We start from the raw sequence: 12209 nt of genomic DNA on the forward strand, positions 1-12209 counted from the left end.
GAAAAGAGGGATGATGAGCTTTTGCAAAGCTTCCTTCTCTTGGCTCAGAAAAAAAGTGAACATAATTCAACCAATAACATAAGAGGATTCAAATTATACTAAAACTTCATGTTCAATGGTACTCAGATCAATGCAGTAAGCAGAGACGTGATATCAAATGAATAAAAGCAGTGTGGTAGAAAATGTATTGCTGAGCCAACTTTTTAAAGAAATAGTTCTTATACATTACTACAAACAATTTTAGAACGGAAATACGAACATTCAATATGGCAATCGTGGCTCAAGAGTTGGCAGTTCGTCCTGCAATCGGAAGGTTGCCGGTTCAAGCCCCAGCTCCGACAGTCTCGGTCGTTGTGTCCTTGGGCAAGACACTTCACCCGTTGCCTACTGGTGGTGGTCAGAGCGCCCGGTGGCGCCAGTGTCTGGCAGCCTTGCCTCTGTCAGTGCGGCCCAGGGCAGCTGTGGCTACAATGTAGCTTGCCATCACCAGTGTGTAAATGTGTGGATGACTGAATGTAGTGTAAAGCGCTTTGGGGTGCTAGGGACTAAGTAAAGCGTTATACAAATACAGACCATTTACCATTTACCAGTATTTTTCACTATATAGATTGAAAGCAAAGTACACAGATGTCCCATTTATTATTTATCTCTTTATTTGGATTTTTTGATACAACAACCACAACAACAACAACAACAACAAAGAAAAAGAAGAAGAAAAAAAAAACAAAACAAGAAACAACACAATAAGCAGTCTGAGACAAAGGAAAACTAATACAGTATGGTAAATAATTGGGTCTACCACCCATTTATACATTTGTCCTGACAAACCCAACCTGCAATTGGAGTGGAGCTGCCCCTCTCACTAGAATTTCCCTCAGATCATCAGATAAGTAATCCATTAGAGGGTGCCATATATCCCAAAAGATATCGTCATTACCTCCTAGTTTTGCACTCAGTCTTTCCACTGGTAAGACTCTAAAGATTTCTTTATTACACTGAGTTATTGTTGTTGGTTTTTCATTGATCCAATTAAAAAGAATACATTTTCTTGCCAAGAACAATAATTTACATAGTAGTTTATATTTGCTTTTATCTGGAAATTTGTTCAGAGTTGGCAGCCCCAGTAAATACTGAGCTGGATCTTATTCTGCTTTTACATATACCTTTTAATTCTTTTGTGTCCCAGATGTCCCATTTGTTACATATTGTAATTTTGCACTAGATGGTACTGACTTCGTAACTTTACAGTCACGTAGAAAAATGGTTTTGATCATGTTACATATGCTGTTTTTCCAGCAACTCCTTTTTACCTCAGTAGAAATCTATTTGTTTGTCTGCCATTAAATCAATGAGTAACTTATGTCTCAAGGAAAAAAAAGGGAGAGGCTGTTATCCTGAGGCAAGAAACTGTAAGGATGACAGTTGAGAAACTTGTGAATCCTGTGACGTAACATTCTTCATCATCAAGATGTCACAACCTCGTCTATCATCTCTCACATACGTCATTAGCCCTCATGCTTCTGAAATATATAAGGCCACGAGAGGTGTGAACATATGATTAAAAGAGTTAAAGAGCAAAGAGTTGTGAATTGCACTGTTGTAAGACAAAAGAAATTTGGGAAGCATATTCAGAAGAATAAAAGGAGAATTGATACATTTTTCATCTGATCTCAGTTTTGGTAAGTGCAACGAAACATATATTGTATTTACTGTTAATATGACTATTTTGTATTTTAGCTTGTTAAACAAAGTAATTATTTTATCTATATTGTTTAAAAATTTGGATTCATATTTTTTCATTAAGATGTAAAATGATGAGTACAGTATATAATAAAAAGAGTCTTGCATTTTTGTGAAATTCTATTTTACTTCTTAACTAGTGTTTTGTTTTTTGTCTTTTTAATACATATAGACTTGACATGTGTCTCTTTTACAGATTTAACTGATTAAACAATGGGCGTTGGACTGATAATATCAACGTTCTTGCTTCTAACAGGTGAGCTAAGTGGTGCTAAACTTATTGTAGATAAGATAAATAAAAGAATAAAACAGAAAGAATTATGAACTGCCTTATCACAACAAGGCATACCTCATAAATAATTGCTACAGACAACATGTAGACTGCATTAAAGTTGAATTTTATAGTACTTTTTTATAGTACTTTTTATGGTTAGGCACTTGAGTGCATTAAGTAAATCTAGGTAAGTTCTACTTAGTAAGATGTCTTCAAAAAGTGGGTTTAGTAAATTTTTGGGTTTGGTATAGCTGAGATGAGGGCGATTTACATGCCTTTTGACAGTTTTTGCTTTAAAGAAAAAAAAACTGTAGTTTCTCTCTGAATCTTTCTCTCTTAGCTCTGAAGCATGTGATTACACAGGTCTGCAACTGAAAAACTGCATAAGATTTTTAGAGTGTTTCTTATAGATTTTTACTCATTGAAGCCAGGAGAAATGTTTTAAAAATTCCATCTCATCAGGTTTTCTTGCAAATCTCATGTTTTTAGTTTAAATGCACAATTTCCCTTTTTAGACTGAAATCTTGTATCCTATACTTTAGTCAAACAACCATATCCAATGATGTCTTACATTCATTTAATATTTGTAACAGCGAGACTCAAGATAAATATTTCTCATAATCAATCTCACAGCACACATGGGGCATTCCATTTAAAATCATTCACTTCTGAAAAAGGTTAAAAGGTCATATCATAATCAGCTTTTATACAGCCTTAACATATTCAAAGAAACAATGCAAAAATGACCTTTGAAACTATTGGACTTACCAGAACTTGAAATGAAAAGATTAGGCTGGAATTTTGCACTTGTTAATAAATGATATTCTTGTCCAATATTTGAGCCCTCATAACTAGAATGAGAATACAAATATTTATAACATGAGAAATAATATCATTGTCATTGTCAAAAATAATTATATTAGAAGACTGTTTGACACAGAAGGATAAACAGGTAAAGACTGACCTCTATCACAATGTGAATAGAAGTGAGACCTTTCAAATGCTATAATTCATTTTTGACAGCCATGTGTGTCACATGGGGATATGATCCTTAAAAGTTCACCCAAACTTCACTTTATTAAGTTTTCCTCATTTATTTTCTTCTTTATGAATCTTTTTTTAATCTGCTGCATATAAAACAACCACTCAGAAAAAAGGGAACAAACATTGAAAAATTGAGCTAAAAAGCAAGAAAAAAAACCAGCAAGCTTAAATACTGGCTAATCATGCCATTTCAGACACACATGGGTAGCAAACAATTACATATAAAAGAAAGACTCAAAGGACAAACAGTTTTATTAAATTTTATTAAATATATAGATGAATGCAATGTCTTTTAACAAAACCTAAAGGATTATAAGCACATATGGAAAACAAAATAATTTGGGGGAGATCATTTTAGATTAATTGCAATTTATATCAAAAACATAAAAAGCTGAAAAAATTGGGTAAACTGTTGGAGCATTGGATTGATGACACTGAACTTGTTTTAAGGTAGAGATGGACGGTAGAGATTCATATGGTTTATGTTTGTCGTAACAACATCATATTAATATTTATTTTATATGTTTACATTTCAAAAACCATAACTACATGCTACATCTATGTATACATAATGATCATTGTCTATAATGTTATTTAAAAATCACAGCAATGCAAACTCCAATAACGATGGGACAAAACACAACCACCACAACAGCTACAACTACTCCAACATCAGAACCAACAACTACTACAGCAACTCAAACAACTGCAGCACCAACGACGACAGTATCAGCTCCAACAACTACCACAGCGGCACCAACAACTACAACAGCAGCTACAACAACTACCACAGGAGCTCTAACAACTACAACAGCAACTCAAACCACTACAGAAGCTACAACTGCTACCACGCCAGGTACAACATCGACAACATCAGATGTAACAACCACCACAGCTGCTGAAACTACTACAACATCAGTTCCAACAACTACTGCAGCAGCTCAAACCACTACAGCAGCTCCAACAACCACCACAGCCGCTGCAACTACTGCAACACTAGTTACAACAACCACTACGGCAGCTACAACAAGTACCACAGCGGCACCAACAACCACTACAGCAGCTCAAACCACTACAGCAGCTACAACTGCTACCACACCAGTTACAACATTGACAACATCAGATGTAACAACCACCACAGCAGCTGCAACTACTACAACATCAGCTCCAACAACTACTACAGCAGCTCAAACCACTACAGCAGCTACAACTGCTACCACGCCAGGTACAACATTGACAACATCAGATGTAACAACCACCACAGCATCTGAAACTACTACAACAGCCGCTCTAACAACTACTACAGCAGCTCAAACCACTACAGCAGCTACAACTGCTACCACACCAGGTACAACATCGACAACATTAGATGTAACAACCACCGCAGCAGCTGAAACTACCACAACATCAGTTCCAACAACTACTACAGCAGCTCAAACCACTACAGCAGCAACAACCGTTACCACACCAGGTACAACATTGACAACATCAGATGTAACAACCACCACAGCATCTGAAACTACTACAACAGCAGCTCCAACAACTACCACAGCGACACAAACAACTACAACAGCAGCTACAACAACAACCACAGCAGCTCTAACAACTACAACAGCAACTCAAACCACTACAGAAGCTACAACTGCTACCACGCCAGGTACAACATCGACAACATCAACTGTAACAACCACGACAGCCGCTGGAACTACTTCAACACCAGCTACAACAACCACCACAGCATCTGAAACTACTACAACAGCAGCTCTAACAACTACTACAGCAGCTCAAACCACGCCAGGTACAACATCGACAACATCAGATGTAACAACCACCGCAGCAGCTTCAACTACTACAGCAGCTCAAACCACTACAGCAGCTCCAACAACCACCACAGCCGCTACAACTACTGCAACACTAGTTACAACAACCACTACGGCAGCCACAACAAGTACCACAGCGGCACCAACAACCACTACAGCAGCTCAAACCACTACAGCAGCTACAACTGCTACCACACCAGTTACAACATCGACAACATCAGATGTAACAACCACCACAGCAGCTGCAACTACTACAACATCAGCTCCAACAACTACTACAGCAGCTCAAACCACTACAGCAGCTACAACTGCTACCACACCAGGTACAACATTGACAACATTAGATGTAACAACCACCGCAGCAGCTGAAACTACCACAACATCAGTTCCAACAACTACTACAGCAGCTCAAACCACTACAGCAGCAACAACCGTTACCACACCAGGTACAACATTGACAACATCAGATGTAACAACCACCACAGCATCTGAAACTACTACAACAGCAGCTCCAACAACTACCACAGCGGCACAAACAACTACAACAGCAGCTACAACAACAACCACAGCAGCTCTAACTACAACAGCAGCTACAACAACAACCACAGCAGCTCAAACAACTACAACAGCAACTCAAACCACTACAGCAGCTACAACTGCTACCACGCCAGGTACAACATCGACAACATCAACTGTAACAACCACCACAGCATCTGGAACTACTGCAACACCAGCTACAACAACCACCACAGCATCTGAAACTACTACAACATCAGCTCTAACAACAACTACAGCAGCTCAAACCACTACAGCAGCTACAACTGCTACCACGCCAGGTACAACATCGACAACATCAGATGTAACAACCACCGCAGCAGCTCCAACTACTACAACATCAGCTCCAACAACTACTACAGCAGCTCAAACCACTACAGCAGCTGCAACCGTTACCACGCCAGGTACAACATTGACAACATCAGATGTAACAACCACCACAGCTGCTGAAACTACTACAACATCAGTTCCAACAACTACTACAGCAGTTCAAACCACTACAGCAGCTACAACTGCTACCACGCCAATTACAACATCGACAACATCAGATGTAACAACCACCACAGCTGCTGAAACTACTACAACAGCAGCTCTAACAACTACTGCAGCAGCTCAAACCACTACAGCAGCTACAACCGTTACCACGCCAGGTACAACATTGACAACATCAGATGTAACAACCACCACAGCATCTGAAACTACTACAACAGCAGCTCTAACAACTACTACAGCAGCTCAAACCACTACAGCAGCTACAACTGCTACCACACCAGGTACAACATCGACAACATTAGATGTAACAACCGCAGCAGCAGCTGAAACTACCACAACATCAGTTCCAACAACTACTACAGCAGCTACAACTGCTACCACGCCAGGTACAACATTGACAACATCAGATGTAACAACCACCACAGCATCTGAAACTACTACAACAGGAGCTCCAACAACTACCACAGCGGCACCAACGACTACAACAGCAGCTACAACAACAACCACAGCAGCTCTAACAACTACAATAGCAACTCAAACCACTACAGCAGCTACAACTGCTACCCCACCAGTTACAACATCGACAACATCAGCTCCAACAACCACCACAGCCGCTGCAACTACTACAACATCAGCTTTAACAACTACTACAGCAGCTCAAACCACTACAGCAGCTGCAACTGCTACCACGCCAGGTACAACATCGACAACATCAGCTGTAAACACCACCACAGCATCTGCAACTACCACAACATCAGCTTCAACAACTACCATGACAGCAGCACCAACACCTGCTACAGCAGCTCAAACCACTACAGTAGCTACAACTGCTACCACACCAGCTACAGCATCGACAACATCAGCTCCAACAACCACCGCAGCAACTGCAACTACTACAACATCAGCTCCAACAACTACTACCTCAGCAGCTACAATAACTACTACAGCAACACCAACAACTAGTACAGCATCTCAGACCACTACTGCAGCTACAACTGCTACCACACCAGTGACAACATCGACCACCTCAGCTGTGACAACCACCACAGCAGCAACAACAAGTACCACAGCTGCACCAACAACTACTACAGCGGCTCAAACAACTCCAGCAGCTACAACTGCTACCATGCCAGCTACATCATCGACAACATCAGCTGTAAACACCACTACAGCAGCTGCAACTACTACAACATCAACTCCAACAACCACTACTACACCAGCTATAATAGCTACCACAGCAGTACCAAAAACTTCTATAGCATCTCAAACCACCACAGCAACTTCAGCTACTACCACACCAGCTACAGCAACTACTACAGCATCTACAACAATGACTACACCAGCTACAACATCTACAACAGCTGGTCCAACCACCAGAACATCTGCAACAACAACATCTGCTCAAACAATCACCACTGCAACTCCAATAATAATCTCATCTGCAACTAATACAGCTGCTACAGCAACCACGACAACAGGTCCAGCTCTTACCACAATTGCTCCAATAACTATCACAGCAGCTTCAACAACTTCCACTCTCAGTTCAATAAGTACAACAACAGCAACAACAACCACATCTGTAGCCACAACCGCCAGATCCCTGGCAACTAGATTTGTTGTTTTCAGATCCATTCAGAGCACTTTTACAAAGGACTTGTTGGATTCATCATCTGAAGCTTTTAAGAATCGATCTTCATTAATAAAGAGACAGGTAAGTCTTTCCCTTTCTTAAAAATCTTGGTAAATAGCCATTTTTTAAAAGTTGATGCAGAATGTGAAGTTCTTTGCCGGGTTTTATGTGGAGTTCTAAGCATTTCTCACTGAATTAAGAGGAAAAGATGTGTGCGTTGATTTTGGAAATTAGAAAGAATGCAGTGTTTAAGGATCATAACCAGTCAAGTGGGGAGCCTAGCAAAGCTCTAAAAGTAACAGTACCTTTTTTTAAATCAACTTTTATTCATCCAGTAATGTTCAGCTCATTGATTTATTGAACTGCAGTCTGTTTTACTGCTGGCAGAGCTCTTGAAGTCAGTATTATTGATGGATTTTTATTCTTCTCTAAAAGCAGAAAAGCTATTAAAACATTGGTTCTCACTGAATCTACCATCATATTTGAACAAACATTCTCAGTGATGTAGTTAAAGAAATCCAGATACAGATTCTCTTTTTTCACTCTCTTGTCAACTGTCTTTCACAACTTTACAGCACTTATTCAAGACAAAACACAATACATTTTTCTCACTAGAAGATGGCTAAAACACTTAAAAACCCAATGAAGTTATTAAACTACTTAAATTTAAAATCTGTGAATTTTTTTCCAACAAAATATTTTGTTTTCAATGTTTATTTGGAAAGGGCAGCACAATGGCATGGTAGTTATCACTGCTGCCTCACAGCAGGACAGTCTTGGGTTTGAATCTATATTCTCATGTGGCTCCTTGTGAAATATGAATTGCCTATCTCTGCTCTAAGGAGACATGTTAAACTATTGGGCAACAGGTAGAGTGTCAAATTAATATAGCAAGCCAATCTTTGGACTGAGCCACTATAGCTACTCGCTGTAGGGGTCAGTTGCTCATTAGTCTCCTGTCATATTTTACTGTACAATTTGTCACATATAATAGAAACATAGTTTTAATGTGTGTAACAAAATGAAATGAAATGAAATTAAATCTCCTTTGTGTCCTCAGCTAGAACCTGTTTACAAAAACGCATTCGGTTCATCATTTGTTGCCTTGAATGTTCTGAGCTTCAGGTAATTTCAGTATTTTGACATATAACATTAAGAGCACTGACCTAAAGCCCTAAATATTCTAAACCGTAATTTTTGTCTCTGCATTTACAGTCAAGGATCAGTCATAAACAACATGGAACTTCAGTTTGTAAACTCATCTGCACCAAACAACACTGAGATTAGAAATGTTTTGATCAATACAGCCCCAAACGTTACAAACTTTGACATTGAATTGGCCTCCATCAAAGTCAGTGACACACGTAAGTAACATTTCATGATGTTTGATCAAAAAGTCTCAAATGTTTTAGAGTGACTTGGTTAAAAATGTTTTGTGAATTTTTTCTACCACAGCTGCTGCATCAACTACTACAACTGTTGTACCAACTACTACATCTACTGCAACTTCAGCTTCATGTGGAGTATGCCACAAGATTAATTCCAGCACTGTTTTCCCCCTGATGCTGCTATTATGGCTTCTATCAAGCCAGCAATAGCATCTGTGCTATTCCATATGAATGGCAAGCAGAAAATGATCTCTTTTACTGCAACTCTTTATTTATTATTATTTAATTGAGAAAGAATAGATTTGTTATGGATTTGATTTGGTACCCTGAAATGAACAAAATGACACAGACTTCTTTAATGCAGCCTGTTAATTGAATCATAAATACAAAATCTGACTTAAGGATACAGGGACAAAATATATAGGTGCTTCTGTATCTTAGAGGATTGGTAGTTTATGCTGTTCAATTCAGTTTTATTTATATGAAACTAAAACACACTAACAGTCATCTCAAGGTACGTTATATTGTAATGTTAAGATAAAGACCCTACAGAGACCTTCCTGCTTGTAAGCGTGTCTCTGCCCACATTTCTGTTAACTGTTATTCTTTCATTTAGAAAAAAGACTAAACATGAAAAGATATATAGAAACAACAGCTCTTTTTTATAATTTCCAAATGCTTGTAAATTATATGTTGTGGGTATAATAACAGTGTAAATAGTAGATCTACACGTCTCCCCCCAACACAGCACTGGCACTTTTCTTCTTTATATAATTGTATATTTATAATAAGATTTATATTCTGTGACATGTCTTTCAATTGTTACATTTTATGTAAGAAAGTCACAATGGCCACAATACAGAATCTATGAGAAATTTAAACTGTCTCCTGTGATGTTTTGCAATTTAGCTGGGTAAAGAGAAATGGGTTCAAGGACCTTTGTTCAAAATTGCTTGAGCTTTCATGAAAGCTCCTGTTCTCAAACTGCATTTTGTATTTTTCTGGGCGAAAGCACCATGCCACTCCTGTGTTTGCGACAACACCACATATGGCAGGCGGAGAGAGGTATTGGGTTTTCACACCTCTATTCCTCCTCCCTGGGAGGAGGAGTTGGCCGTCTGGTCGGAATCTGGAATGCTGGGCCTCCCTGCTGCTGCTGGACCAGGGGCTGTCTGCTTGTCTCTCCACCCCTGGGAAAAGGGCAATATTTCCTGGGTGTGGGGGTGGATTGCCCCTCTGGGGGTGATAGTACCTGGACCTGAGGGTACACAGTATGTTTGGGGAGTGAGTGTGTGTACAGTGTTCATTTCTGTTTGTCTCCACATTGGGCGAGTGCTGAGTATTTGTATATGTGTCTGTTCGTATATTTCATGCGTTGTCAGTCTTGTGTACTGCTCAGTAATATTCAGTATTTATCATTTTCTGTTATCTATGCTTATGTTGGTTGTTGCTGTAGTTTCATTAATGTGCTATTTTCCTTTTGCTTGTTTCTTTTTTCAGCAGCCGGTGAAGCTGATTTTCAGTGTCTTTTCCCTCTATCCCTCTTCTCCTCTATTTTTCTTTCTCTCTGCTTCTGTTAACTCTTCCCAACTTCTCTTTTCTTATTATTTCGCTTTCTCACCCCAGAGCCCAGTTCTGATTATAATAACTTAAAGTAAAAATAAATAATAAAGACCAAATAAACTATGACAATCAAATGGACCAGTATAGCAAAAGTTCCACTCTGGAAAGCAAATCTGTTGGGAATTTTTCTTGGCCTTCAGACAATAATCCATTTTACCACAGTAACAAAAAAAGGAAAAAAAAATATGGCGCATAACAGCACTGCCCTGTGCACTCCGGTCAAATGGCCAAATGGTCTTTCATGCTGAGATACAAAGGACCAGGCACACAGGCAGCGTTATGGAAGAGTGCATGTTTGAGTTATAGTGTTTTAGCTTGGTAGTGTCATTGCTAACCGATGGACTTGCGTACAGACAAAGTTTTGGCAAGCAAAAGGTGACAGTTTATTTACAAAACATGAAACCACTGTGCTATAAATATATACAGTGAGTGGGGCTGGGGTCCAGGGGTAAGAGGGGAGGGAATCCACACACACACTCTCCTCTTAAGCACAATCACCGCCGCCCCTCTTCTGGTCACACATTCCTCTTCAGCAACTTTCAACCTAATTTCCAATAAAGCTGCCAAACTCAGGGATCACAGGGGAGGGTCCACCACCAGTTCTGGGGAAATCTATACACAGAGAGCATGATCAGATCCAACAGGCTAAATACACAGAGGAAGTTTTCTAGTAGAGAGATCAGAGCACAAACACGGGAGGTTCAAGGTGTGTGGGCCAAGAGTGAGAGCCCACAATGAGCTTCGCCCAGGCAAGCAGGAGGGAGTGAGAGAGAGATCAAAAAACAAAACAAAACCTGTGGCCATCATGAGTCAGCTGAAGAGGCACGGGGACCATGACTGGTAGCTTTTCAGTTCCATGCTGCTCAGCTCAGCCCTGACCATCTGACCTGTGCTACTGCTCTTTGTTGATTTAGCCAGCTGAATTCACCAAGATATACGCAAAGACATCATGACTGGTTTTCATCACCTATACTGTATAAAGGTGGACTTCTGTGATTGACTCTGATAAGAAGACGTTAGTCTTGTTCTTTTGGGGTTTTTTCAGTTTATAATTAATAAATTTGTTATTCATTATACAGCAGTGGCGATGGTTTTGGCTGGATAGCTGCATCTTTTTCTGTCTGGCTGGAGCATTGTTGAGTTTCCTGACAGGTAGTAACAGGACGTTCATAAGCAGTAACTGCTTTTTATTGCTCTTTTCCACCCAAGGTTGTTTTTTTTTCTCTGTGTTGTCCATGCTCCATGGGGACTCTGCCTACTCACTTGTTTACATATATTAAAGAAATTATGGTGAAGACAGCTCCTGAAACTGCTGTTATGGACAATTAATATTTTCGGACACATGATGAGGACCCAGAACCCAGAAAGGAAACAAAGGGAGAATTTTAGGTGTAGATGTAATAGATCTCCAGGGGTCTTGTGAGTCTACTCAGTGCTGTGAGATGTTCTGGGTATGACTGGAAAGTTTGATGATACTAAAATCTGCCACTGCTGTAAAAACAAGAGACACTGAACAAGAGACAAAGAAGAATGTCCAATAATTAGGCTTCCCTTAGTAAATGAGAGTTAACTCTGTGTGACTACTGAAAGAGAAAAACACCCCACAACACAGTATAATGAAGCTTACCTGCATATCTGTAGAT

The 12209-nt window shown here is 39.6% G+C and overlaps 1 protein-coding gene across 2 annotated transcripts; it reads left to right on the plus strand.

Moving 5' to 3' along the window:
- The first annotated feature begins 1574 nt into the window (after positions 1-1574).
- On the plus strand, positions 1575-9824 carry LOC116313895 (mucin-2-like). 2 transcript variants are annotated; one of them, XM_039609534.1, is made up of 7 exons: positions 1575-1679; positions 1937-1996; positions 3666-5201; positions 6207-7636; positions 8616-8680; positions 8771-8919; positions 9011-9824. In XM_039609534.1, exons 2-7 carry the CDS (start codon positions 1954-1956, stop codon positions 9151-9153), a joined length of 3366 nt encoding a protein of 1121 aa, XP_039465468.1. In that variant the 5' UTR covers positions 1575-1679; positions 1937-1953; the 3' UTR covers positions 9154-9824. The 2 variants fall into 2 exon arrangements, with proteins under 2 accessions (XP_039465468.1, XP_039465467.1); XM_039609533.1 differs by having other exon boundaries at positions 3666-7636.
- Positions 9825-12209: the final 2385 nt, after the last annotated feature.

The sequence above is a fragment of the Oreochromis aureus genome, linkage group 3 (genome assembly GCF_013358895.1).
Source record: "Oreochromis aureus strain Israel breed Guangdong linkage group 3, ZZ_aureus, whole genome shotgun sequence".
NCBI classification, from domain to species: Eukaryota; Metazoa; Chordata; class Actinopteri; order Cichliformes; family Cichlidae; genus Oreochromis; species Oreochromis aureus.

Excerpts from the sequence above, each read along its gene's own strand:
- LOC116313895 (XM_039609533.1), top strand. The coding sequence starts at position 1,954 with ATGGGCGTTGGACTGATAATATCAACGTTCTTGCTTCTAACAG. Across the intron at positions 1,997-3,665 it reads AACGTTCTTGCTTCTAACAG|CAATGCAAACTCCAATAACG; the intron begins GTGAGCTAAGTG and ends TAAAAATCACAG. Across the intron at positions 7,637-8,615 it reads CTTCATTAATAAAGAGACAG|CTAGAACCTGTTTACAAAAA; the intron begins GTAAGTCTTTCC and ends TTGTGTCCTCAG.